Genomic DNA, 26,799 nt, shown 5'->3' on the forward strand with positions numbered 1-26,799 from the left:
GATGGGAAACCGCCATAACCCTAGTGGGACCCGAGCCGGTCCTACCAGTGCAGCGAAGATAACATTAATTGTTCCCAATGCCGGCCGAGATGAACTGTTCCTCCGATTGTTTGAACCAACTTGACCGACCTGCCCGGTGGGCCGACACAAGTGCCGCTTTAACTTTCCCTCACCGACGAGCCGCTCTAGATGGTTCCACAGGTCCGACAGCTTCTCGGTAGTGTGGCCCACATCCCGATGGTACCGACGTAAAATGTTTTGATTTCTTCTAGCAGGTCCCCGCCATCTTGCCGGCCATCCGAAGAAGGGCTCTTTACGAACTTTTTCTAATAATCGATGCACCGGTTCTCGGAACACGCATTTACAAACTGGGGTGCCGCCGAGCCGGATTGTCCGAAGTAATCCCTCCTCGGCTTGTTGTGATATCCGTCCGACCCGAAATCCCTTCTCTCCCCGCGGGATAACCTTCTCCTTTCCTTTCCCCGCTCGCCGGTCTTCCTCTACCCTCTTATATTCATCAATACGATCCATAAGACGGCGTACGCCGCGGACAGGCTTTTTCGTCAAGGACTTTCTTAGGTCGTGGTCGGTAGGGAGACCCACCTTAAAAGTATTAAGCGCCACCTCATCAAAGTCGCCATCTATTTCATTAAACATCTCCCAAGACGGTCGGAGTATGCTTTCGTTGTCTCCCCTTCCTTCATGGCCATGGATAGTAACGAGTCCAATGGCCGAGGGACTCTGCTACATGTAATGAACCGCGAAGCAAATGCCCTGGTTAGCTCCCCAAATGAGCCTACGGATCCTGATTTGAGACCGTTAAACTATCTCATAGCCACAGGTCCCAAGCTAGAGGGGAAGACTTTACACATCAAAGTCTCGTTGTGAGAGTGCACTGCCATCCTCTGGTTGAAGTGACTCACGTGCTCCACCGGGTCAGTCCGGCCATTATAGATGGTAAACGTGGGCTGGGTGAACCTCCCGGAAGCCTCCCCTCTCAATCCTCCGTGAAAACGGAGATTTAGAGAGTTGGTGCAACGCCCTACTCATGGTATCGTTACCTAAGCCCCTAGAACGAAACTTCTTACGCCTGCCAGTTGGTTGATCGTCTTCTTCACCGAAGGATGTTGCGCTGGTGGGGGAACGTGACCTTGAACTGTAGACAATCCCCCTATCTTTCCCTGAGGAAGAACTAGAAGAGGACGGGGAAACCTTACGTTTAGCACGGCGTAACTTCCTCTTTAAACGATTGATTTCCTTCTGCATGGATTTAGAACCCTCATCGTGAGTAGTGCTACCTCCTCCATAAGTATGGCTAGCCCCTGGGTATTCTGTATGGACGCTTCCCTCACGATCCCTACGATGTTCAAGACGTTCAAAGTGATCTTCCGGTTGTGATCCTTGTGACTCTGCATGGTGAGAGCCTAAGCCTGCCATAATATCCCTACTTCTTCTAGACTAGATTCCCACAGACGGCGCCAATTGTAAGTGCACAATTGCACCTGGCCCCAAGAACAGTTACGGGCCTAGGCCCAATGAGCCTTAAACAATATGAATTTGTAGAGTGTGGGCTTGAAACCCAGGTTAGAAGTATGTGGGGATTAAATGACAAACTAAGGATTTCGAATACTTGGAAACAATAAGGAATATTGCAAATTGGCCTCCTCGGACATAAGCCGAGAGCTGTTCTTATATTATCCCTTTCTTAGTCTTTTCTTTCTTTTTAGGTTACAAAAGTTTTTTCCTTTCTGCCTTAAATTGCTCTTTATATACTACTCTTTTGAATGCTTTGTACACGTGTTGCATCACCTTCCCCTTAGCCTAGATATTTCTTTTCTCAGTGCCTTTGAATAGTAACCAGAAGTTTCTCTTCCACTGTTCAGGTGTTACTTCCCCATAAATGCGGCCAGGGTGGTAGGTGCAGGGTCTTTAATGTGGAGGTAGCAGCCTTTATCTTTGACATTTCTTCAACACCAGTGCTTCTGGGACGTTCTAGGGTTCACCCCTTTTAACCATTGGCCTTAACCATGTCATCCCCTAATCTTTACTATGAAATCTCGAGTTCTTCAACATTCATCCGAGGATAAGGTCACCCTCGGCTGGATCCTCGGATCCTCGGCGTATGGGCCGACCCATAGTACTAACAATTTCTAAACCCAGGATCAGGTCGGCCTTCCTTAACACGGCCCACAAGGCCCACGTTCCCATTAGGATCTTTTTGCCCCCCACAATTATATATCTATCTATCTACACATACATACACACACTGAAGCCTTTGACTTTTTATTGACCTTCTCCAAAACTTACCACATCATTATTATTTTTTTAAACTAAATTATTATTTTTAAAGAAAATTATTTAACTTTTTTTTTAATTAAAAATATCAACTTCAACCCGAGGAGGATTAATTTTGACATCGACAACCAAAGTCCAAACTTAACAAGGAGTGAAACTCTATCTCTCTGACAAGTCCAACTTAAACTCAAACTCAAATGTTGATAATCATGAATACTATAAAAGCAGTGAAAATCTCAATATATATTTCTTAAACCAAGTATAGGTATAAGCTCTTCTTCTGTTATTTTCTTCTCCTTTACTTTGTTAAAAAAAAAAAAAATTTATTTTATGGTTTTTCATGTGTATTGTAAGTGCACAATTGCACCTGGACCCAAAAACAACTGTGGGCTCAGGCCTAATGAGCCTTAAATAATGAAATTTGTAGAGTGTGGATCTAAAATCTAGTTTAGGGACACTGGAAACTTAATAAACGAGCTAAGGTGTTAAAATACTTGCGAATAGTAAATGATTATTGCAAAGAAACTTCCTCGGACATAAGCCGAGGACAATTTCTGTATTATTTCTCTTTCTTCCTTGAAGTTTACAATTCTTAGTTCCTTTTTTGATAACTGATCGATCCCCCTTTTCTTTGGCCTCTACTCTCCTTAAATACTTCTTCTCTTAGTGCTTTATCCACGTGTTGCACAAATCTTCTCCTCCCCCTCTAACACCACCTTCTTCACGTGTTTAAATAGTAACCAGAAGGTTCAGTTCTACTGTTCAGGGGTTACTTCCCCATTAATGCGGCCAGAGAGGTAGGTGCAGGATCTTTAATGTGGTGGTGACAGCCTTTTTCTAAGATATTTCTCTAACACCGGTGCATTTAGAGGGTACAGGGATCCCCCTCTTAACCAACAGTCTTTCCGGAACTCTGTCTTGATCTTTCTAGTGAATCTCCAAGTCCTCCCGGGTCTATCTGAGGAGAGATTTATCCTCAGATGTATCCTCGGACCCTCGGCGTATGGGCCGATTTGCAGTCCTAACGACCTTTTAATCAAGAATGAATTGGCCCTTCTTGTCAGAGCCCAAAGGCCCAAATACCTGCTCAGGTCTTTTTACTCCCCACATGTATATGATTTTTGTTTCATCGTTTAAAGTTTAGACCTATTAAAACTTAAAACTTATTACTTTATGAGTTTGTGTACTTTTTTCTTTTTCTTATATTTCTCTTTTGAATAGTCATATTTTTTTTAATTGTTTCAATAACTTATTCTTTAAATATATATCTTCTTTGGCATTTTCGAAGTTTTAACATTTGAATTTATGTTAGTTTTTGCAATATTTGAACATGTTTAGCAGATTTCAATGACTATACCATGTATTATTCTTTTGAAGGTAATTAAATTTTTTTTTTATATTTCTCTATTGTGTAATCATATATATATTTTTTTGTTTCCAAAATTTATAAGAAGTAAATCTTATGATTCTTTAATATTTTTTGGCATTTTAGGCTCTATTTGGTAGGCAAGTTTAAACTCACATTTTAAACAACATTAGACACATTTTCACACACATTTTCACTCACACGTATATCAAAAACATCCAAATAATATTACTAAAACTCTTTTACCAAACGGGCCCTTATAAGTTTTAACTTCTGAATTATTCTTTTGATGGTAACACATCTTTTTCTTATATTTTCTTGTTGTGTAGTTATATATATTTTGTTTTGTTTCAATAATTTCTAAGCAGTGAATCATCTGATTCTTTAATATTTTTTTGTAAACCATTGCACGTTCAAGTAATGACTTCTAATTGAAGTCATATACAAAAACAAATCATGCAATGGTATAATTTTTTAATTAATTTAAAATTTTATAAAATTATTTTAACTTATCTCATAAATAATAAGTAAATTTTTGTACAAAACACGAGCGAACGACCAGTAATAAAAGAGAAAAGGGGCCGTTAAAAGATAGGGCGAGGAGGCTTGGACCCCCCTTGGGCGTTGTCTCAACGTAAAACGTGGACCCGGACTTTGATTTGATCTTCACAAAGTGAAGCTTCTTAGCTTCCTTCCTTTCTCCAATTCTCCCCGACATACAACACAAACAAGGATTTGCGAAAAAACCAAAGCCTTCACCACCAGATCAGAACCATCAAATTTCGTAAGACCCAGGTACAACAATAATCAAACGTGGCACGTTCTCAAGGAGTCCCTATTTTAGACCTCCGCAATTTGAGGGCTATTACGTTCATAACAATTTTATAATAAATTATAAGTGGTTAATTGTTATTGGTTCAAATTTAAATCTGACACTAAAATTATTTTTTTACTTCAATAATAATACCTCATAACAATCTACCACTTAAAATTTGTTATAAAAATATTATAAAAATATGGTAAATATATCATTTCTCTGCGATTTACTCGAATTCAAACCCAATCCCAATAATTTTCAATTCTAATTTTTATATATATATATATATATATATATATATAATTTTAATTAAAAAAAAAAAGAAAAAGAAAATCACAGACCGAGACTGGTTGGTGGATGTAGTTGTATTCTAATACGCACCGTCTCGGTCTTCTTCATCATCTTTCAGGTGCGATCTCCTCTTATGTCTCAATCTCTCTTCAAAATTTAGCAACGTTTCACCTTATCCAATCTCACCTTTTTTATTTTAAGCAATCTTTCTCTCTCTCACATTGAAATTATTTCATTCTCTTCTCTCTGAATTCTAGGGCTTGATAAATGGAGGTTTGCGTGATCGATCGGCAAGAGTGATTTTTGTTTTTGTTTTTGTGTGTGTGTGTGTATTTATGAAATGGCGAGTGGCGGAGGAGACGAAGAAGCCGATGCGGTGCTCAGCGACGTGGAGGAAGGAGACGAACCGGTGCCGATTTCGATAAAGAGTCCGAGCGCGGAGGATGTGTCGGTGGAGAGGTTTCGGGAGCTTCTCGCCGAGCTCGATCGGGAGAGGCAAGCGCGCGAGGCGGCGGAGAGTTCGAAATCGGAGTTGCAGGTTTCGTTCAACAGGCTGAAGGCTTTGGCTCACGAGGCGATCAAGAAGCGCGACGAGTGGGGGAGGCAGAGGGACGATGCTCTGCGCGAGAAGGAGGAGGCGGCTAGGTTGAACGAGAAGGTTACGGCGGAGTTGGCGGAGGCGAACAAGGCGAGGGACGAGGTTTCGAAGCAAATCGACGAGTTGGTGAAGGAGAGAGACGGTTTGATATTGGAGATTGGGAATTCTAACCATATGCTCGCCACTGGGATTGAGAAGATATCCGGGAAAGTCAGTAGCTTTAAGAATTTCGCGGCTGCCGGGTTGCCGAGATCGCAGAAGTACTCTGGCTTGCCGGCGGTGGCGTATGGCGTGATCAAGCGGACGAATGAGATTGTGGAAGAGCTCGTTAAGCAGATTGACGCCACGGCGAAGTCGAGGAATGAAACGAGGGAGCAGATGGAGCATAGGAGTTATGAGATTGCCATTGAGGTTTCTCAGCTCGAAGCCACGATAAGCGGGTTAAGGGAGGAAGTTGCGAATAAAACCTCTGCTGCTGAGGATTTGGAAAAGAAGTTATCTGAGATTGAAGGAGAGATGAAGGAGAAATTGAATAAGATGGAGAATGAAGGTTCGGAGTTGAGGGAGTTAGTTAATGAGTATGATGATAAGTTGAGGAGTTTGGAATCGAAGATGGAATCGCAGAGGCCTTTACTGATTGATCAGTTGAGTCTTGTGTCGAGAATTCATGAGCGGATATATGATGTGATTAAGATGGTTGATGTTAACAATTTGGACCAGTCAGAGTTCTCGGACTCATTGTTTGTCCCACAAGAAACGGACACGGAGGAGAACATACGTGCTGCTTTAGCTGGGATGGAATCCATATATGAATTAACCAAAATTGTTGTTGAAAAAACGAGGGGTTTTGTAGAGGAAAAGGGTCGTGAAATCAAGAGTTTAGATGAAACAGTGGGTCGATTGGTTAAGGAAAAAGAGCATATTGGATCCTTACTGAGGAGTGCTCTGTCTAATAGGGTGACATTGGACCCATCTTCCAAAACGAATGAGTTGTTTCAAGTTGCAGAAAATGGTTTGAGAGAGGCTGGGATAGATTTCAAATTCAGTAAGCTTCTTGGGGATGGAAAGTCTCATAATGACAATGTGGATACGATGGGGACAGAGGATGATGAAATATACACTTTGGTAAAGATTTTCTAAGCGCTAGTTTGTGTTTAAGGTTTTGGTATGTTTTTCAGACCCTGTTTTTCCCTTGCTGAGATATTTATTTGCTTTACACAGGCTGGTGCATTGGAGAAGATTGTCAAGGCATCTCAGCTTGAGATCATTGAGCTGCAGCATTCTGTGGGTGAACTAAGGTACTTACTAGCATTCTCAATATTATATAGCTGCACATAGACTGTAAAACTTGCATGTTCACCTATTGTAAAGCTGGGTCTAAGGGCCCCTTCAATGATAGTTAGAGTTATAAGCACTTGCTATTTTCCTGACCTGGTATTATTCTGTTTTTCATACTGCTTCACTGTATGAAGGGCAGAGTCGAGTTTACTTAAAGAGCATGTAGAGGCTCAAGCTAAGGAGCTCAACCATAGAATGCATCAAATAGAGGAACTCGAAGAAAAGGAGAGAGTGGCAAATGAAAGTGTAAGTTATTTATGTTTTGTTTACAGCTCAATAATGTATTGTTACTTTCCATTCAATTTGGCAGCATTTGATATCTGGTGATGATATGGACCCAATTTATATGTTGGTTGCTTCTAGTTCTAGGGAAACAATACCCCCTAATTTCATAAATGGATTACTTTGAGGGAGTCCAGACTTCCATGTTAGACTAGCTAACAATTTATTCAGAAATTTATGATTGCCCTTTATTCATTGTCAACATCTGAACTCAAAATAGACTTCCAAATCGATAAAGATAAATAATAACTTCCTAAAATCTGTTGATAAATCTAATCATAATCCAAACCAATCTAGCTAATAATCATAATCCAAAATAATTTATTTGAATAAATAAAACATATCTCTACCAATATTGATCCAATAATAATTCAAAAAAATTAGGCACATAACAGCTGAAGTATGAAATTTTCGAACTGATTTGCACCACTCTTTAATTCTGTGCTGGTTGAAACTTTGAACTTGTTTGTGCCTTTTATATTTGGGGGTATTTGATATCAACTTGGTCTATATATATTGAAGATTGAAGGGCTTATGATGGACATTGCTGCTGCTGAAGAAGAAATTACAAGATGGAAAGTAGCAGCAGAGCAAGAAGCTGCTGCAGGCAGGGCTGTTGAACAAGAGTTTGTGGTGCAGGTATTCTTGCTTATTTGGCCAGAAAAAATTCTTTTTGTGTTAACATTGATATGTAGTTTGTCATTTCTAGTACTAATTTCTTGTTGGTCAAACTATAGTCAGTCCTCCAACAATGAGTGTAATTACCATTCCATCCCTTTACATCTAATTTTGTTGATTTCGTCCCTCAACTTCCAAAATCAAGTCAATTTTATTCTTTTTTTTTTTTTGGTAGAAAGGAAACATAATTAAAGAAACTAAAGGTTAACAATCATCTCAGGACAACACCTGTTATGATACAAACCAGAATGATCAAAGTCTGCAAAAAGCACTAAGTCCATAGGAGGACTATTATACAAAATAAAACCTAAAGGTTGCTGTGTTCCCATTCTAGCTAATCCATCAGCACACCTGTCTGCTTCCTTGAAGCAGTGACAAAAACGAACCTGGGGAATCTGGGAAGCCAACTGCCTGCAATCATCCATAATGGTAGAAATAACAGAATTAGTTTGATTGGGGTTAACACTTCAATAATAGCTTTTGCATCCAGCTCAATATCAACAGCTAGAAAGTTTCGATCAATGCATAGAGATAAACCATCCCGCCCGGCCCATAACTCCGCTATAAAACTAGATGTGATACTGATGTGTCTAGAATACCCAAGGACCCAGTTACTATCTTCATTTTGAAAAACTCCTCCACTTCCAGCTGTTCCCGAATCCTCCAAGGAGGATCCATCAGTATTTAATTTCATCCAGCCCCTACTCAGTTTCTCATGGAGGGGCCTAGGAGGGCACTTGGTAGATGCCAAGTCCTGCTCGTAGAAGGTTTTGCAAGCCTTCAACAACAGGTGTGGTAGTCACTATCATATCATCCATCCAAATAGACAACCGATAGTGATGCCACAGGGGGAGGCCAGAATCCCCAATCACAGTAAAACCATGAGTGGCAATCCTGGCTTACAGATGAGGAACTACCTTGGCTGTTGCCACGTTTGGTTACCCGAATGCGATGCCCGTCTTCGTGACTTGAAAGATTTATAGCAAGGCAAATTTTCTTGAAAAATAAACTCACCCTGTATTACATGTGAGTCAGTTGACTTTGATTAGACCAGATCGACCCAAAGAAAGGAATGTGCCCATGAGGGCACCACCAGATGTTGTAGATGAACTTACCAAAGAAGAAGTTGAGTATATCATGGCTGACCACACCCTGGGCTAGCCCATATGCCCACTGCATGAGTGGAATGCTATTTAGTCAAGTAGAAAGGCCAACCTGTTCCCATCTAATTGGCTTCAAAACATAGCAGACCGTTTCTCTAGCATCGTGAGCACAGTGGACAAACTCCAAAGCTCTTTGAGAAATTTCAGACTTAAGGTAACGAGGAAAAGGTTTGTTCTGGAAAACAACAAAATTTCTTTTTTGCCAGATGACCCAAATGGCAAAGAGAAAAGTGAACTTCCAGGGGGGTTTGGTTTGAACCAAGGTAACAGTTGGATTTGGGATTTTTAGCTAACCAATTCGAGAGGTTGCAGGAGAATAAATTATTATCATTCCCAGGAATGCCCAACTTAATCCATATTGGCTTTATGACTTCATAATCTCGGGGAGCATGAATGATTGTCTCAGCCCCTTTCAGACATAGAGGTGAGGACATAAAGTATCAGTGGTCACCCCTCTTGCAACAAGACAGGAATTAACCCTTATTCTGTTATGGAGACACTTCCAAACAAAGAACTGTATTCTTTTTTATTCTCCAAATCCGCTCTCCTTCAAAAGAAACACTATCATTCTCAGTTGCCAATTTGTATGCACTTTTCAAGTCAAAATTTCCATGCGGATTGTCAGACCAGACCAGTCTATCGTTGCTAGTGGCAGCTTGAATATCCATTTTGACATTAATAGGTAAGTCTAATGACACCTTAGATCAGTCCCAACCGCCCACTTTAACATTTTCTTTCACCTTCAGATTTATCTCTTCCAAAACGAGGGGACCTTGGACAGAATTCCTCAATGGTTCAAGATTAGACCCTTTTTCATGCCAAAAACTAAGATTGCTATCTCTCCCAAGAGTCCATCTAGCTCCTCACTGGAAAGCGTTCATTCCCTTCCTAATGCCTTTCCACACTAGCGAGCAAGGTAGCTTCTTGTTATTTCTGGAGTTGAGCCTCTGGTGAGTGCGGTACTTCCTCCTCAACACTTGGGACCAAGGAGCATCCTGTTCCGAGTGAAATCTCCAATTCAATTTAGCAAGGAGAGAATCCTGTTCTGGAATTGACTTGATTTTAAATATTGAGGGACTAAATTGGCACAATTAATAGCTGAGGGACCATGAAAATTGGAGGACGAAATTGACACAATTAAATGTTTGGGGATGAAATTGAATCTGTGGCAAATATATAGGGACCAAAGTTGTAGTTTGGCCATTCTTCTTCATACACATTCTTATGCTATTTATTGAATCTGTTAATCAAATATTCAAGCATTCACTTATCAATATATATATATATATATATATATATATTCAAATGATTACAGAATGAGGTTTCTTGAAGCAACTTTGAGGGGGATAATGGCTTTAAATGGTTGCTAGAATTATTTCTTGAACAAGCAATGAAATTTTTGCTTCTTGTTGCTCTCTCTCTCTCTCTCTCTCTCTCTCTCTCTCTCTCTCGTTTACTGAATAATTTGGAGAAAGTCAAAGAATAAACTGAGATCAAGAAAAGCAATATATGTTGAGCGACAAGAGAATTATTTCTAAAGACCTTGGGGGGGTTTTGTAATATGTAAGCATAGTCATTAAGCTTGAAATTCAGATGTACTATCATTCATTGTTACATACTAATACATACATCTGAGGCAGCCTCATCATTTGTCATTATAAAATTGTGCTCATGGATAATATGCTTATTTTTTAGTTGCAGTTGCAATATATTTTTAAAGCGAAGTATATAAATTTCAACCTGTTTACTATATTCCATCTTTTTTCTAAGATGCTTTATCTCAATTTTATTTATTTTTTATTGCTAAGTTACACATGCATCTAGTGGGTCTTAAACCCATGACCTTATCCTTCATCCCATTATTATGGGAAAAGGAAGTGCCAGTTGAGCTCATTGGCGATATTCCATATCTTTTCCCGCTTTTTATATGGCAAAAAAAAAAAAAAAAAAAAGAAACTCAGATGCAAAATACCCCTTAATCACCTGCCATATGAATCATCCTATGGGTACCTTATCATGCCCCCCCTAAAAAAAAAAGAAGAGAAAACGAAAAGAAACAAAATGTTATGAATGTTTCTCTTATAGTTGGATTAAATCATATGCTCTAAGTGGTAATGGCTTTGGTTGAATGATGGATGTGTGCAGTTGTCAGCACTTAAGCAGGAGCTTGAAGAGGCTAAGCAGTCCATGTTGGAGTCAGAGAAGAAGCTCACATTCAAAGAAGAAACAGCCACTGCTGCCATGGCAGCAAGAGATGCAGCTGAGAAATCATTGAAGTTGGCAGATTTGAGGGCATCTAGGCTGAGGGATAGATTAGAGGAGCTTACCCACCAGCTTGAAGAATTTGAAAACCGGGAAGACTCAAGGAGGGGCCAAAACAGGCCTAGATATGTATGCTGGCCATGGCAGTGGCTTGGACTTGACTATGTAGGTATCCGGCGGCCAGAGACAGAACAACAGGGTTCAAATGAAATGGAGCTTTCTGAACCTCTTCTATGATTATACTTTTTTCCCCTTCTGTGTAGTTGTGATATTTCAAACTAAAATAGTAAAGAAATTGTAGCTAATAGCAACTTCATTCTTTAAGATTCTCCTGTTGTTGTAATTTGGTGTTGACTGTTGATTGATAATTTTTGCAAGAAAGCAGCTTCCACCAGCTTGTTGACCAACTTAATATCAGAAGTCAAAAACTGTAGACCATGATCTTGTAACAAATAGGGTCAACAAGTTGATGGACTCGAATAAAATTATACAGTATATAAAACATGCATTGGTAACCCTAATTTGTATTTTGATGTTGAAAAAGGTGCGCGCAATATATACCAACACTCTTTGAACAATTCAAATGCCCTTTCAACTACATTCCTAGTAACGGATGACAAAGATCACGCCAAATGAGATAGGATTTGAAGCTAGAATTTGTGACCTGCAAATTTCGGCTACAAATCTCACCCACAAAATTTTGAATTGCCTATTTTATAATACCAAACAAATGAATTGCTGAATTCCCCCTTTCAAATTACAGCTCCCTCTTATTTCGGCCTCAAAATGCTTCATTCAAACACATTGCAGGAGAACAAAGTGAATGTTTCATTCAAACACTGAATGTTTCATTGAATTTTGAGAGGGTTTTCTGTTCTGTATATATATGGAAGAGTTCAATTCAAGAGGTGTAAGGTGGGTAATTATTGGGTACTCCCAGAGTACCGTAAATACGTACTCTCCCTTCTCACATAACTGTGGGTCTCACTAATTAAATTTATGGTGGGACTCACAATTCATGTGAGAGGAAAGAGTACGCATTTATTGTATTCTATGAGTATTCAATAATTTTCCGTGTAAGGTTAGCAAGTTTTAGAAGCTATCATAAACCAAGATATCCAGTATTATAGTCCATCTAATGATAACTGACAAGGGAGTTACTAAATCTCTCTCCTAAATTTGGGCTCTCTCCGTACGAAAATACTTCATTTAAAGACAGTAAGGAAACAATGTTAAGTGTTTTCATTGAATGTTGAGAGGGTTTTCTTCCTATAAATTGAGAAGTTCAACTCAAGAGACGTAAGGTTGGCAGGTTTTAGAAGCTGTCATAGATCAATGTATTCATTATTATCGCCTATTTTATGAAAAATAGATAGATGAATTGCTAAATTCTCCCTCTCAAATTTTGGCTCCCCCTAGATTCAGCCTGAAAATACTTCATTCAAGACACGCTAAGGGAACAATGTGAGTGTTTTATTGAATTTTTGGAGGGCTTTTCATTTTATAAATGGAAAATTTCAACTCAAGAGACAGAAGGTTGGCAAATTTTAGAAGCTATCATAAATCAATGTATTCATTATTATCACTTATTTAATGATAACTAACAATGGAATTAGTAAGCTCTCCTTCTCAAATTTAGGCTCCCCCATATTCAGGCTGAAAATACTTCATTGAAAGACGCGGTAAGTGAACAATGTGAGTGTTTTATTGACTTCAAGGGGATGTGATGTCTAGTGTGGCAAACCGTCATCACTACTGAAAGAGAGAGTTGCAATGAGACTCGTTGTGGAAGTCAAGTTAGATGACCGCGTGAATGTTGAGAGGGGTTTTCATTCTTTATATGGAAAAGTTGAACTCAAGAGATGTAACGTTTAGCAAGCTTTAGAAGCTATCATAAATCAAGGTATTGATTAGTTTAACCCATTTTATGATAACATACAAAGGAATTGCTGAATTCTCCCTTTCAAAGTTTGCCTAAAATACTTTATTTAAAGACATAGTAGGGACACAACGTGAGTGTTTCATTGAATATGTGTGTTTCATTGAATATGGAGAGAATTTTTCGTCTCATAAATGGTCTAGTCTTAAAAAAAAAAAAAATTGTCCCACTTTTACACAAAATTTCACAGCTTGATGACTTGTACCATTTGAGTGGTCAACGAAAAATGATGATTCTATGTAATTAGCAGCAAAAATGTCCATCACTCTCAATCCACAAATTAACAAGTTATGAAATTAGATGTATCCCTAAATTTATTCACTACCAGCAGAAAGTGTTTACCACTCATAATCTACAAATTAACAAGTCGTGAAATTAGATTTGTCCCTAAATTTATTTGTTGAATGGTGAGAGAAAAAAGAAAAACACTACTAAATAGATACTCATTAAATACTCCCACCTAACCCACTTCTCTTTTTGTTTTTTTTTTCTTTGAACCATGAGTTGCTGTAAATTGCTGGTGGGCTTATGCACGGAGATCGAAAGCCTCATTAGAAGATTTTGGTTGGGGGCAGAAAGTCGAGCAAAGAAAAGTCCATTGGGCGAAATGGGAGACTCTATGCCAACCTAAATCCAATGGTGGTATGGGATTTAAAGACTTGGCTACCTTCCATGAAGCATTACTAGCAAAGCAAGCTTAGAGACCATTACATGACAAGAACTCTTTGTTCTACCGTGTCTTTAAAGCAAAGTTTTTCCCTCATTGTTCTATAATGGAGGTGTCGGAGTCCATATGGGTCCTATGCATGGCATAGTATCTTAAAGGGCCAAGATGTCCTTCTAAAAGGAGCAAGATGGAGAGTGGGATGTGGTGAGTCCATTGGGGTTTGGAATGATGTTTGGCTACCATCCTTGGTGTAAACACTCGATTTTGCACCCATGATTTAATCAAGGAAGATGACTGGAGTGACCATCCAAGTACCCCAAAAATCATGATTTCATTACATGCATTAATTCATTCATTGCATATCATAAAATGATCTTGGGATTCTAACAATCGCGACAATATGTCCGGTTTCCAAATCAGACCGTCAGATTGAAAGATGTCACATGATCAAGTTTGCACGGTCAGCATACATTGTGTCTAGGTAGGGTCGACTACAAATGATTAATTTAAATTAATTCTGATTGGTTAAACAATTAAAATTAATTAAATACTTCTATGATTGGTTGATAATTAGTGTTTAAAATAGGATTGCTTGCATTGGATTAAAAGAGATAATTGGATAACAATAAAATTGTGGATAATCTGAACTTTATCAAGATTTATTTTAGAGTATTTATCTACGAGATAATTGTTGCTGAAAAGACTGAAATTATCCAGAAAAGAGTTCAAAAATTGGAATTTGGATTGGAAACACATCTAAGTGCATGGCCCGACGTAGGAAAACCCTAAAAACGGAGTCCAAAAGGCACCTAAACACGAAAGTGCAATCAGCACTCAAGAGTGCCATTCGGTAATTTTGGAGTGTCGATCGGCACTTTCAAAGTGCCGAATGACACTCTTTTGGGCTTTGGCCCAACTTCTTTCGAGTGACGATAAGTCACATCCTTTTCGACCTTTTCGTAGAAGGATGTGTCTCGATTCACATTTTAACGTCGTTACTTATTTTTTAAGCACTCTAGCCTTTATAGATATGGACTGGGTCTCCGAATTCAACACACACTTTTAGGCTCTGAGAGGGGATATGTTTTTACACTCTCAAATTACTCATATTTCTGACTCCCTTTTATGATATTCTTTCTCTTAAAGCTAGGCTTTTAGGTTTCAAAGATAATTGCATAAATTTCTTTGAACCCTAAAATATCCTTTCAAGAAGAAGAGTGCTCCATGCAAGAGGTTGTTTCTATTAACCCTTTCTTCTTAAGTTTTTGTTTTTTTGTTTTTTTTGTTTTGATACATGAATAAATATGTGTTTAGTTTTGCAATGTTCATCTCATATGTTGTCAATATTGTTTTTGTTAGATTATGTTTATGATGTTTTTATTGTTGAGATTTTTTTTTTAAAATTTCAAAAATCTGCTTGTTATCAAATCTTTTCACAAATAAGAACGGATCTACATCTTCATTAGATGCATATCTGAGTTTTTCTCAAAACAAAAATGGATCTACATCTTCATTAGATGTAGATCTGAATTTTTCTTTAACCAAAATTGATCTATATTTTCTTTGAATGTAGATATGATTTTTTTAACATAACAGCTTTTGAAATAAAGAAGAGCCATGAGTAGTTTTGTTTGATGCATGTTGCATAGGTTGATGTTGTGAATATAATCCTCTTCTAAAAATATTTTTTTATTATGTCCCATAAAAAAATGAATCTAATTTTTTTTAATCGTCTACAAATCTAATTTTTCTCATTACACAAAAACAAATCTGGTTACCAAACCCAAAAATCAAATTTTCTCGTCCCCAAAAAGCAGATCTGATATTTTTTAACCAAAAGATTTTGTTTTACTTTATCTCAAAAACAGATCTGATATTTCTTTCACCAAAAACTAATTTCTTTTACACAAACATAAACGGGTCTAATTTTCTTTAAAAACAAAAATCAACTTTTCATCACAACATAGATCTGAATTTTTATCAAAAGAAGAGGGTGTATTTATAAATAGACTTGTGTAATTATGTTTTTCATGTCTACATAACATATCATTATGTCATGCATAAAAATGGTACATTGGTGACAAGAGTCTAGAAGACTAGACTGAGTCTAGAAGACCCGAGTTTGTCTTGGTGGAATGGGTGCCGAACACCTTCCCATTCCGTAACCTAGCCTCCGAATCTAGTTCTTTTGGATAGGTAGATCTATGCCTTGTCTTTTGATTTTTTTGTTTTTTATTTTATTTTAAGTAGATCGTAACTAGGACAAAAAGCCATATAATTATTTGGTAGTTTGTAACTAGGACCCAAAGCCATGTAATTTTAAATTTTCAAATATGTATTCATTTACTTAATCAATGAAACGAAGCAATTCAATCATGTATTTGTATTTTATTTTTTCTTATTTTTTTTGTATAAAAAATAAGTGGTGACTCCACATCACTTACCCAAAAAGAGAGGTGTCTTGAAAAAACACCCAAATCTCTTTTTTTAGGGTACCCATTTTGGGCGGTCTCTCACAATGGCGACTCCGCTAGGGATGTCGAGGGCTGAGCTTTGTATTAGACTTAAGTGACCAAATGTGTACCCTTGTTTTGCATGGTCTTGCATGATATTGTTGTTTGTTTGTTTATATTTGTTCTATATTTGTTGAGATATTGTATGATATTTTGTTGAATGAATTGTTTGTTAAAAGCTTTCCTTAACTGTCATAGTGTGTGCCATCCAAACAAATATGTATGCACCCCTTTTTAACAACATGTGGTGGTAGTAACCATGGATCACCGGTCTTCATTAGATTTGGGTACCCAGTGGTGAACTCACCAACTCATAGCCCAAAGTCACTGGATCATTCCTGTTGACTGTAAAGGACAAACCATGCCGTTTGCACCAACACAATGTTCATTACATTACAAGTTGGGAGGTGTAACGTCCTAGCTATGGGAAAAATGAAACAACAAACCCACCCTACAATGTAATGACTTAGAACCTACCCTTAGGCCAGTTCCTGTTAAAATTGCATTGCATGTTATGTGTATTTGTTTTGGTTGATTGATTGATGTGGATGAGGTCTTAGGTTTGATTAAGCCGACCAAGCCTGTCATTAGTGGAGAATTTGGTCAAGATCTGAAGGAAGGTTGCAAAGAGGACCTAAGCCCAACACTTAAGCCAGTAGCTCCAGTTCCAAGCTAGTCACTCCCATCACAGTATTGAAACCCGTGAGCATAGAGGACACTCCGCTGTTGCAACATCACAATCCCATCTTCGACCTACAAGACAGTTCAAGCCACAAGAAGCATGAACCTCCCAACACTATGGCAGAAGAGGGAGAACACCCGAACACCAAGAAACCTATGAACATTCAAGAGCTACTTAATACCATGGTAGCTAGTCAAATCCAGCTGAGAGAAGACATGAATCGTATGGTGCAACAGTTCCAGAATCTGAAGGGTGATCAAGAGGAGAACTAGGCTTATTATGATCCACCAACTATGGAAAATGAGAAGAAGATCAACAAGAGAATGAACAAAATGGAGGAAATGATTAGAAGAGCCCGTAAGATAGAAGAACTCATGGATTACGATTCCCTCTCACTTTTCCTTGATGTGAGACTGCCTCCCAAGTTCAAGATGCCAACCTTGGACAAGTTTGACGAGACCGGTTGCCTGAAGTCCCATCTGAAGATGTATATGAGGGCTTTGTAGCCCTTAGGCGCGATTGAAGAAATACTTACCTAGATTTTCCAAAACATACTGACTGGAGTTGCTCTGAGGTGGTTCCTCAACCTAAATGATGCGAGAGCAAGAAGTTGGGAAGATATCTGTCAAGAGTTTCACAAGCAATACAAGTACAATATAGAAGTGGACATAACAAGGAGAGACCTCGAAACCACGAAGCAAGAGCCGAAAGAATCCTTCTCTACCTTCATTACTAAATGGAGAGCCAAGGCAGCATAGATGATGAATAGGCTAAGTGAGGAGGAACAGTTACCTATGGTTGTAAAGAATTTATTACTTGTGTATCATAAGTACTTATTTGCACAAATTAAGGATGCACTAAACAATGGCACTATAAAAAATGGTGACCCATCGAGGTGTAAAAGGAAAGTAGGATCTAATTCTAAGGATGCAGAGATTTCTAATATTCATAAAAATGATCATTATCAACTGATTGCACCCATTGCACCTATGCAAGTATCAAGAGGACCTAGACTTAGGAGGGAGTTTCATGAGTTGTACATGCCTTTAAGCCAAGTGTTCGACAAACTATGAGCAAAAAGATTACTAAAACCTTTAAACCCAAAACTAGTTCTAAACCCCTTGCCCTCAAATTTTGATGTAAATAAGAGATTTACTTACCACAAAGGCCCTAGCCATGATACCGACCATTGTTTTAGCCTTTGTCATGTAATTCAGGACCTAATAGATAACAAGGTGATTGCGCCGCCTACCAAGCCTAGTGTCACTAATAATCCCTTACCTAATCACAATTTTGGGAGAGGGCCAAGGATTAATTGCTTGATGATTGAAGAGGAAAAAGAAGACCCATCTGACCTAATCTATGACCTACTTGAATGTTTTATGATGACATGGGAAGGCTTGGCAATCATGTCTAGTTGCTCCATTAGCCATATCTGCAAAATCAGGGAACTCCTAAGTAAGTGTTGAGATTCTTTACCATGAAACACAAAATCTAATCCTATAAGGGTTTCTGCCAAGATCAAAGGAATAGGATTGTCACCATCCTTAGTTTGCCTCACAACACTTATGGCTTGAGCATCCACAAAACTGTGTCTTCTAGAGCAAAGCAAAAATTCTCCCATGAAGCATAGGGCCAAGCCGAAATTTTTCAACATATTATCGGTCACTCCATAAGTGTGTTTGTTGAACAGTCTTGGAACAACTGCATGTAGATTTACCATATGTCCTTCAACCGTACTACTAGTAATGGAAGTAGAAAGACCGAGAGCATCAGACAAGGATTCCCTATGTTTGGGATCACAAGAAACCGCTACAGATTTTTTACTTGGATCATAGCCTAAGATAGCAAACAACTCTTCAATTGTCGGACAGAGTTCAGCAGTTTTAAACCGAAACACATGATCTTCAGTGATGAAGTCAAATCGTCAGTAGAGTGTATTTGTCCTGATGATGCTGAGACCTCGTCGCTGCCCCTGCAAAACAGACTAAAGCTTTCCTGAAATGGGCACCGGTGTGGCGCCTACCACAACGCCTCCGATACCTAAGTTAGTATATGGCAATCTCTTAAGAGTAAATAAGAAGTGTAAAGGTATTTCTTTTGAGTGTAATTATGTACCTTCTAAACTCCTAAGGAGTGTGTCTATATAGCTTTTTAGTTTCTAGCCGTTGGGGCCTTGATTGGGGTTTTAATGCTCTTTCTTGTAACGCCTCAAGGATTAGTAGTGTGCATATTGATGAGGCTCCAACGGTTTAACAGCGGGCTTGTAACTATTCGAGATATTGAATCTTCTTATTAATGACTTGCCTGCCCTCGTCTATGCTTAGGACGGATGGACGAAGGTATTTTTTAGAGTCGTCCAAGATGATATACTCGTCAGTCCCATCAGCTACCCCCTAGGTTCTGTGGTCATCATGGCATGTCAGGACGACCATCGGAACATGAAAGGTCTTCTGACTAGGCTTGGCTCTTGGAGTTTTGTTCCGCTTTTAATGCGTAGTGGCATCACCTTGTACATCGTGGCCACGTGGTGCGTTTTGGCTAGTACAGTTAATGTGCTAATTGTGTGTGACTCTTGGTTTTCCTGTTAGATTTCAGTTTTTTGTGCTTTGGTTTTTAAACTTCTCTTCTTTTCACTTTCCCAATCATTGCTCTAAACTTCTTCTTCTTTAACTTCCCTCTATGATATTTTTTGAGCCGGTGCGTTCTGCAGGTGAGCTCTTCGAATTTTCCTTTTTAAGGTATGCCTTTCTTTCCTTCCCTTTTATTTTATTTTATTTTATTCTTTATGGTATGGGTTACAGCGAATTTATGATTTTCTTTTCTCTCCCTTTCTTTGTGTGTTTGTTTCTGGGTTTTCTGGGGTTTTTAGGCTTAATCTCTTTCTTTCCATTTCCACTTTTTCATGGTTAATAGTGCTGAGGTTAGGGTAGCTTGCCCTTGGTTTCCTTCTTTGCCCCTCGATTTCCTTCTTTTTTGCACACTTGGGGGCTTCTTTACGTACTTCCTGTGCTTTTCTCCCTTTGGTTGGGGATTTTGTTTTTGAGGGTAATGGTCTAGGCGTCGCATTGAGTGAGTTATCCCCTGTGCTTTGTTAATCGCTTGAGACTGGACTATTATCTAGTGATGACCCTGTGGAGGGGGATACTGCCGTCTTCGTCCCTCAAGTAGTTAGGGCTTTCCATGCTCCTGGGGAGGTGTGTGGTTTAGACAAGGAGACTCTCCAGATTTAAGGACAGATTCCAATTCCCAGATAGGGTTAAGGTTCGTCTACCTCATGAGGAGGAATGAACTTGCCACTTCTCGCCTGGGAAGGTGTGCTTTTATGAAGCTGCCTTCCTGAGTGGGCTTAGATTGTCTGTCCATCCTTTTATCATGGAGCTTCTAGGGCATTTTGGTATCGCTCCTGGGCAACTTATGCCTAATTCGTGGAGGATAGTGGTTAGCTTTAAGGAGATATGGCTAGCCACTACTGATAGGGACATGATTAGGGTGGACGAGCTTATTTACCTGTACAGTTTGAAGCCATCTAAAGACCATGGGTACTACGAACTAGTGCCTTGGGAGAGGAGGACTAGGATTGTTCGGGAATTGCCTTCGTCGTTTAGATACTAGAAGTCCTAGTTCTTTTTTGTGTTCGAGGATGATTGGGAGACTCCCTCTGACGAAGTTTGGGGTGATATCCCTAGGTTGATCCGTTGGTGGAGAACCCCGACTTTAGGTGTGTCGTTTATTTCTTCCAAATCTTTTAACTTGTAATTCTTATGTTCATTTTATCGACATTAACTCTTCTGTTTATTGTCTTGCATAGTTAAGAGACGGCTCAAGTTTAAGAGCAGGTATAGGGAGTGAGTTGAGAAAGCCATCGAGTATGTGAGGACGATCGAAGATTTTGACGATCTGGTAGATCCGCGGACTCTAGCTTTTTACTGCCTCGGTCCAAAACGGTCTGCCTTTGTCCTGCAAAACATAGATATCGAGCAGAAAAAAAAAAAAAAGAGTAAGTGTTTGATTGAGTTAGTCCATGTTGTCTTTTTTTTTTTTTTTTTTTTTTTTTTGCAGGGATGACGACAAAATTCAACCAAGCAATGTATGCATGAATGAGGGGCAATAAGAACGAGCCCTTTTCCAACATTGGGACCCGGGCTGTGCGTGTGACAGACAAGGGGGCCTCTGTCACTACAGGTACCCCAGTCACTCCTGGGATTGAGACGACGAGGACAACCTCCCCGGCTACCTTGGTTAAGGAGATCATCCCCCAATGAAAAAGGCCACAGACTGGCGACAAGGGGAAGGAAAAAGCGGGTTCTCGTTCGTCCAACGTTTAGGACGATGCTAGGGTTGCATTGGAGAAAGCACAAGAGAACTTTACTGCCGAGGACATGAAAGTATTCTCGGGCTTGTCTCTCAACAAGATTGTGAGCTGTCACCTCTACAAACTCGTTTAGGTAGTGTACTTGTGCATATTCATCCTTTTTTTTTTTTTTTTTTGAGATCTGGCTCCTCATTTGTAGGTACTGGGGGATAGTCTTCACATAGCCTTGGAGTTCCTTACTCAAGAGACGAAGGTATCGTCAACGGCTTCACGGGTGGAGGCTTTGGAGGCCGAGAATTCCAAGCTAAAGAAAGATTTGATCACTGCTATGGGGGATGCTAACACCATGAAGGAGTAGGTCAAGGGCCTTTCTGACAAGCTGAGGGTGGAAAAACAATTAGTTGCGGAGAAGGACGAGCAACTCTTGGCAGCGAGGGAAATGCTGAAAACAATTGCTACGAAGTTCGTAGAAGCTTTCTAGACAACGGAGGAATACAACACTATCCTCTTCAACTGGTACTTCAAGGGCTTTGAGCTCTTAAGGCGGTATCTCGTCAAGCATCCAGCTGGAGTAGATTTGGAAAATTTGGACCACGAAGAAGTGGACAGGAAGATGACAGCTAACGAAGCTTCTCAGTCCACTTCTCCCGAGGGTGATACTCCTAGGGACGCCCCTCTGCCTCCTCCAGACGCCTGAACCTGCTATTTCTTCATAACCTCTTCCATATGTTTATATATATATTTAGGTGCCCAATGTGTTTTAGGGCTTTATTAATTCTACTTTAAGAACAATGTCTTTAATTTAAGAACGATGTGTTTTTATTTTTATTTTTTATTTTTATTTAATTTAGCTTAGTGTTTATGGGCTTCTAATTGTAGTATGGAAACAATGGTGCCCATTGTTTTTGGGCTTTTTAATTATATCTGTGATTGTGTACTTACACCTATTTAAGGGATCTTGTCATTCTTGGCTTCGTCAGTAACTTACATCCGTCTATGCAGAATCTTGTTACTTAGCCATTTTCTTGTGACTTACACCCATTTAAGGGATCTTGTCATTCTTGGCTTTGTCAATAACTTACATCCGTCTATGCGGAATCTTATTACTTAGCCATTTTCTTGTGACTTACACCCATTTAGGGGATCTTTTTATTCTTGGTTTTGTCAGTTACTTACATCCGTCTATGCAGAATCTTGTTACTTAGCCATTTTCTTGTGACTTACACCCATTTAAGGGATCTTGTCATTCTTGGCTTTGTCAATAACTTACATCCGTCTATGTGGAATCTTGTTATTTGACCGATTTTTGTGACCTACATCCTATTTCAAGGATCTCGTCATTTTTGGCTTCGTTAGTAACTTACATCCATTTATGCGGAATCTTGTTGCTTAGCCATTTTCTTGTGACTTACACCCCTTTAAGGGATCTTGTCATTCTTGACTTCGTCAGTAACTTACATCCGTCTATGCGGAATCTTGTTACTTAGCCATTTTCTTGTGACTTACACCCATTTAAGGGATCTTGTCATTCTTGGCTTCGTCAGTAACTTACATCTGTCTATGCGGAATCTTATTACTTAGCCATTTTCTTGTGACTTACACCCATTTAGGGGATCTTTTTATTCTTGGTTTCATCAGTTACTTACATCTGTCTATGCGAAATCTTGTTACTTAGCCATTTTCTTGTGACTTACACCCGTTTGAGGGATCTTGTCATTCTTGGCTTCGTCAGTAACTTACATCCGTCTATGCAGAATCTTGTTACTTAGCCCTTCTTTGGGCTTTTAGTCTGCTAAATTTGCCCGCATTTGGCTAAATAATCTTTTATTACTTCTAAAAAATGAATACAATTTGTTACTTCTATTGATGGTACTTCTTCAAGTGCTCAATGTTCCATGGTCGTGGAAGTTTTTGTCCATCTAAGGTCTCTAGGTGGTAACTGCCTTGTCTTGAGTAATGGACGACTTGGTAAGGTCCTTCCCAAGTTGGACCGAGTTTCCCTTGGGCTAGATCCTTGGTTGCTGAAGTGACTTTGCATAAAACAAGGTCCCCTATGTCAAGTCGTTTGAGCTTCACTCTTTTGTTGTGGTATTCAACCATCTTTTGTTGATACTTTGTCAATCCGTTGAAGGCTTCATCTCTGGTATCGTCCAAGCAATCCAAGTTGATCTTTAATTGATTGTCGTTGCTTTCTTCATGGAATGTCTCTCGTTTGATGTTGCTTATTCCCATCTTGACCGGGATTATCGCTTCAGTGCCGTAAGTGAGTTTGAAGGGGGTCTCTCCTGTTGGGGTCCTTGCTGTAGTCCTGTAGGCCCACAATGCATTGGGCAATTCCTCAAGCTAGGCTCCCTTAGCATCGTCCAGCCAGGTTTTGATGATCTTGAGTAGTGTTCGGTCAATCACTTTCGCTTGTCCATTCTCCTGTGGGTGTCGTGGGGATGAATACTGGTTTTGGATCCCTAAACCTGAGCAAAAATCTCTGAAGCCTTGACTATCGAACTACCACCCATTGTTTGATATGATGGTCTGTGGAATCCCGAATTTGCAGATAGTGTTCTTCCATACAAAGCTTTGGATTTTTGCCTCGGTGATAGTTAACAATGCCTCTGCTTCAACCCACTTTGTAAAGTAATCAATAGAGACTAGTAGAAATTTTACTTATCCCTTACCACGTGGCAGTGGACTGACGATATCAATTCCCTATTGTGTAAATGGCTAAGGGGAAGGCTATCGTCGTCAGTGTCTCCACTGGAAGGTGTTGGACATTCCCGAATCTCTGGCACTTGTCGCACTTCTTGACGAGCTTCCTTGCGTCTACCTGCATAGTAGGCCAGAAGTAACCTGTTTGGATAACTTTGCTTACCAAGGCTCTGGGGCCTGCGTGGTCTCCACAAACCCCTTGATGGGATCTCTTCCAAGATGTACTTGGCTTCTTCTTCATTGATGCACTTCAAGTAGGGCATGGAAAAGCCTCTCTTGTACAGGGTATCATTCAGGATTGTGAATCTGGTTACTTTCTTCCTGACCTTCCTGGCTTCTTCGGCGTCCTGTGGAAGGTGTCTGTCTTGGAGGAAGGATATGATCGGGGTCATCCAGTTATTTGTGCTCTGGATTACAAATGTAGGGACTTCTTCAATATTGGGGTGCTTCTGGACTTCCACTTTGAAGTCTATGCTGCTCGTTGATCCTTCTTCTGACGATGCTTGCTTCACGATTTCATTTGCTAGCATGTTCTCGCTTCTTGGGATCTGCACGAATTCCACTTTGTCAAACTTTTGTATTAAATGTTTCATCAGCCGGAGGTATTTTCGCATCCTTTATTCCTTTGCCTCATATTCGTCCCTTATCTGCCCTATCACCAACTTAGAATCACTCTAGAAGAGCACTTTTTTGCTCCTAATGCTTTCTCGACCTTTAACCCCGTCAATATTCCCTCGTACTTAGCTTCATTATTGGTGGCTGGGAATTTTAGCTGTACCCCATATTTAAGTATTTCTCATTCTGGGGTGATGATGATGACCCCTGCTCCTCCCTTCTTTTGGGCGGACGAACCGTCGGTCTGAATCGTCCAACACTCTATCTCGTCAAAGTTTCTATCCTCGTCTGGGAGGGTGAACTCGGCAATGGAGTCCGCTAAAGCCTGCGCCTTAATTGCTGTCCTGGGTGGTATTCAATGTCGAACTGGCTGAGCTCAATTGCCCACTGGACCATTCTCCCAACCGCCTCAGGCTTGTTCATGGACATTTTAATGGGTTGGTCCGTCATTACCAAAATGGGGTTCACCTGAAAGTACGGTCGTAGCTTGCGTGAAGCTACTACCAATGTAAATGCAATCTTTTCAATTCTCGGGTACTTGGCTTTTGCCCCCTGGAAAGCTTGGCTGATGTAGTAAACTGGGAGCTATTTTTTGTCCTCTTCTTGAATCAAGGCTGCGCTTACAGCCGTAGCTGATACTGCTAAATACAAATACAGGTTTTCCCCCTTCTTGGACGGACTTAGGAGGGGTGGATTGCTCAGGTAGCGCTTGAATTCTTGGAATGCCGCTTCACATTTGTCAGTCCAGATAAAGGCTTTCTTCAGTATCTTGAAGAAGGGTAGGCATTTATCCATCGCTTTAGAGACGAACGTATTAAGTGCCGCTATCCTGCCTGTGAGCTTCTGGACTTCTTTGACGGTCTTTGGTGATGTCATGTCGAGTATGGCTTGTACCTTCTCTGAGTTTGCTTCTATCCCCCTTTGGAATACCATGAATCCCAAGAACTTCCTCGAGGCTACTCTAAAAGCACACTTACTGGGGTTCAACTTCATTTGGTATTGCCTGAGTGTGGCGAATGTTTCACTGAGGTTGTCTAGGTGTGCAAGCTCCTCTTTGCTCTTAACGAGCATATCATCTACATATACTTCCATATTTCTCCCAATCTATTTGCTAAACATTCTATTTACTAACCTTTGGTAGGTTGCCCCTGCATTCTTCAGACCAAAGGGCATTACCTTATAGCAATAGAGCCCTTGACTCATGATGAAAGCAGTTTTCTCCTAGTCTTCTTCAGCCATCTTTATTTGATTGTATCTTGAGAATGCATCCATGAACGTCAATAGTTTATGCCCTGCTGTAGAATCCACAAGCTGGTCTATGCTAAGTAGAGGAAAACTATCTTTTGGGCAAGATTTGTTCAGGTCCGTGAAGTCCACACACATTCTCCATTTCCTGTTTGATTTCTTTACTAAGACAACATTGGCGAGCCAATCTAGGTAGTAGACTTCTTGAATAAAGCCTATTGACAACAACTTGTTAACCTCGCCCATAATTGCTTGATTCCGCTCTAGAGCGAAGACTTGGCGTCTTTGTTGGATGGGCCTCTTCTCAAGATCCATATTCAGTCTATGTTGGATGACTTTTGGGGATATACCCGGCATGTCCTCGTGACTCCACATGAAGATATCCAGGTTCTCTTTAAGGAGCTTTAGGAGCCTCGTCTTCATCTGAGAGCTCAACGTTGTCCCTATTTTGGTTGTCTTGGCTGCATCTCTTTCAACCAGCTCCACTATCTGTAGGGCTTCCACTTTATCTTCTTGCTCCTCCTCGATCATCCATGTATGGTTCTCTTTTGCAGCTAGCACGGCCTGGTAGCATTCCCTGGCTAGTACTTGATCCCCTTTCACTTCTCTGACACCGTTTTCTGTTGGGAACTTTACTTTTAAGCAGTAGGTGGACGTGGCCGCTCTCCAATGGTTGAGTGTGGGACTTCCTATGATCACATTATAAGACGAAGGGCAATCAACCACCAGGACGTCCAATTGGTGAATCAGTTGCCTTGGGTGAGTCCTTACTGTGACCGTCAGTGTCATTATGCCTTTAGGATATGCCTTATCTCCACTGAAACTGACGAGGGGGGAGTCAAATGGGCGCAGCCTTTTTGGATTTAGCTTCAGCTATTGAAAAGCGGAGAGGTAGATGATATCTGCAGAGCTGCCATTGTCTACGAGGATTCTCCTGGTGTTAAATCCTTCTATCGTGAGCATTATAACTAGGGGGTCATCATGAGGTTGCTTCACTCCTCTAGCATCTTCTTCCGAGAAAAACATGTCT

General features: G+C 40.0%; 2 protein-coding genes across 2 annotated transcripts; one reads left to right on the forward strand and one right to left on the reverse strand.

The window, feature by feature from the left end:
* The first annotated feature begins 4,802 nt into the window (after positions 1 to 4,802).
* On the forward strand, positions 4,803 to 11,606 carry LOC142627716 (uncharacterized). Its single transcript, XM_075801581.1, has 6 exons — positions 4,803 to 4,887; positions 5,027 to 6,492; positions 6,589 to 6,665; positions 6,840 to 6,951; positions 7,510 to 7,626; positions 10,974 to 11,606. The coding sequence occupies exons 2-6, from the start codon at positions 5,110 to 5,112 to the stop codon at positions 11,325 to 11,327; spliced, it is 2,043 nt and encodes a 680-aa protein (XP_075657696.1). The 5' UTR covers positions 4,803 to 4,887; positions 5,027 to 5,109; the 3' UTR covers positions 11,328 to 11,606.
* An 11,460-nt stretch (positions 11,607 to 23,066) lies between these two features.
* LOC142629018 (uncharacterized) lies at positions 23,067 to 25,616 on the reverse strand. The gene is made up of 3 exons (XM_075803020.1): positions 25,149 to 25,616; positions 23,898 to 24,457; positions 23,067 to 23,514 (listed from the first exon to the last, which is right to left on the reverse strand). The coding sequence occupies exons 1-3, from the start codon at positions 25,614 to 25,616 to the stop codon at positions 23,067 to 23,069; spliced, it is 1,476 nt and encodes a 491-aa protein (XP_075659135.1).
* Positions 25,617 to 26,799: the final 1,183 nt, after the last annotated feature.

The sequence above is a fragment of the Castanea sativa genome, chromosome 3 (assembly GCF_040712315.1).
Source record: "Castanea sativa cultivar Marrone di Chiusa Pesio chromosome 3, ASM4071231v1".
Taxonomy (NCBI): domain Eukaryota; kingdom Viridiplantae; phylum Streptophyta; class Magnoliopsida; order Fagales; family Fagaceae; genus Castanea; species Castanea sativa.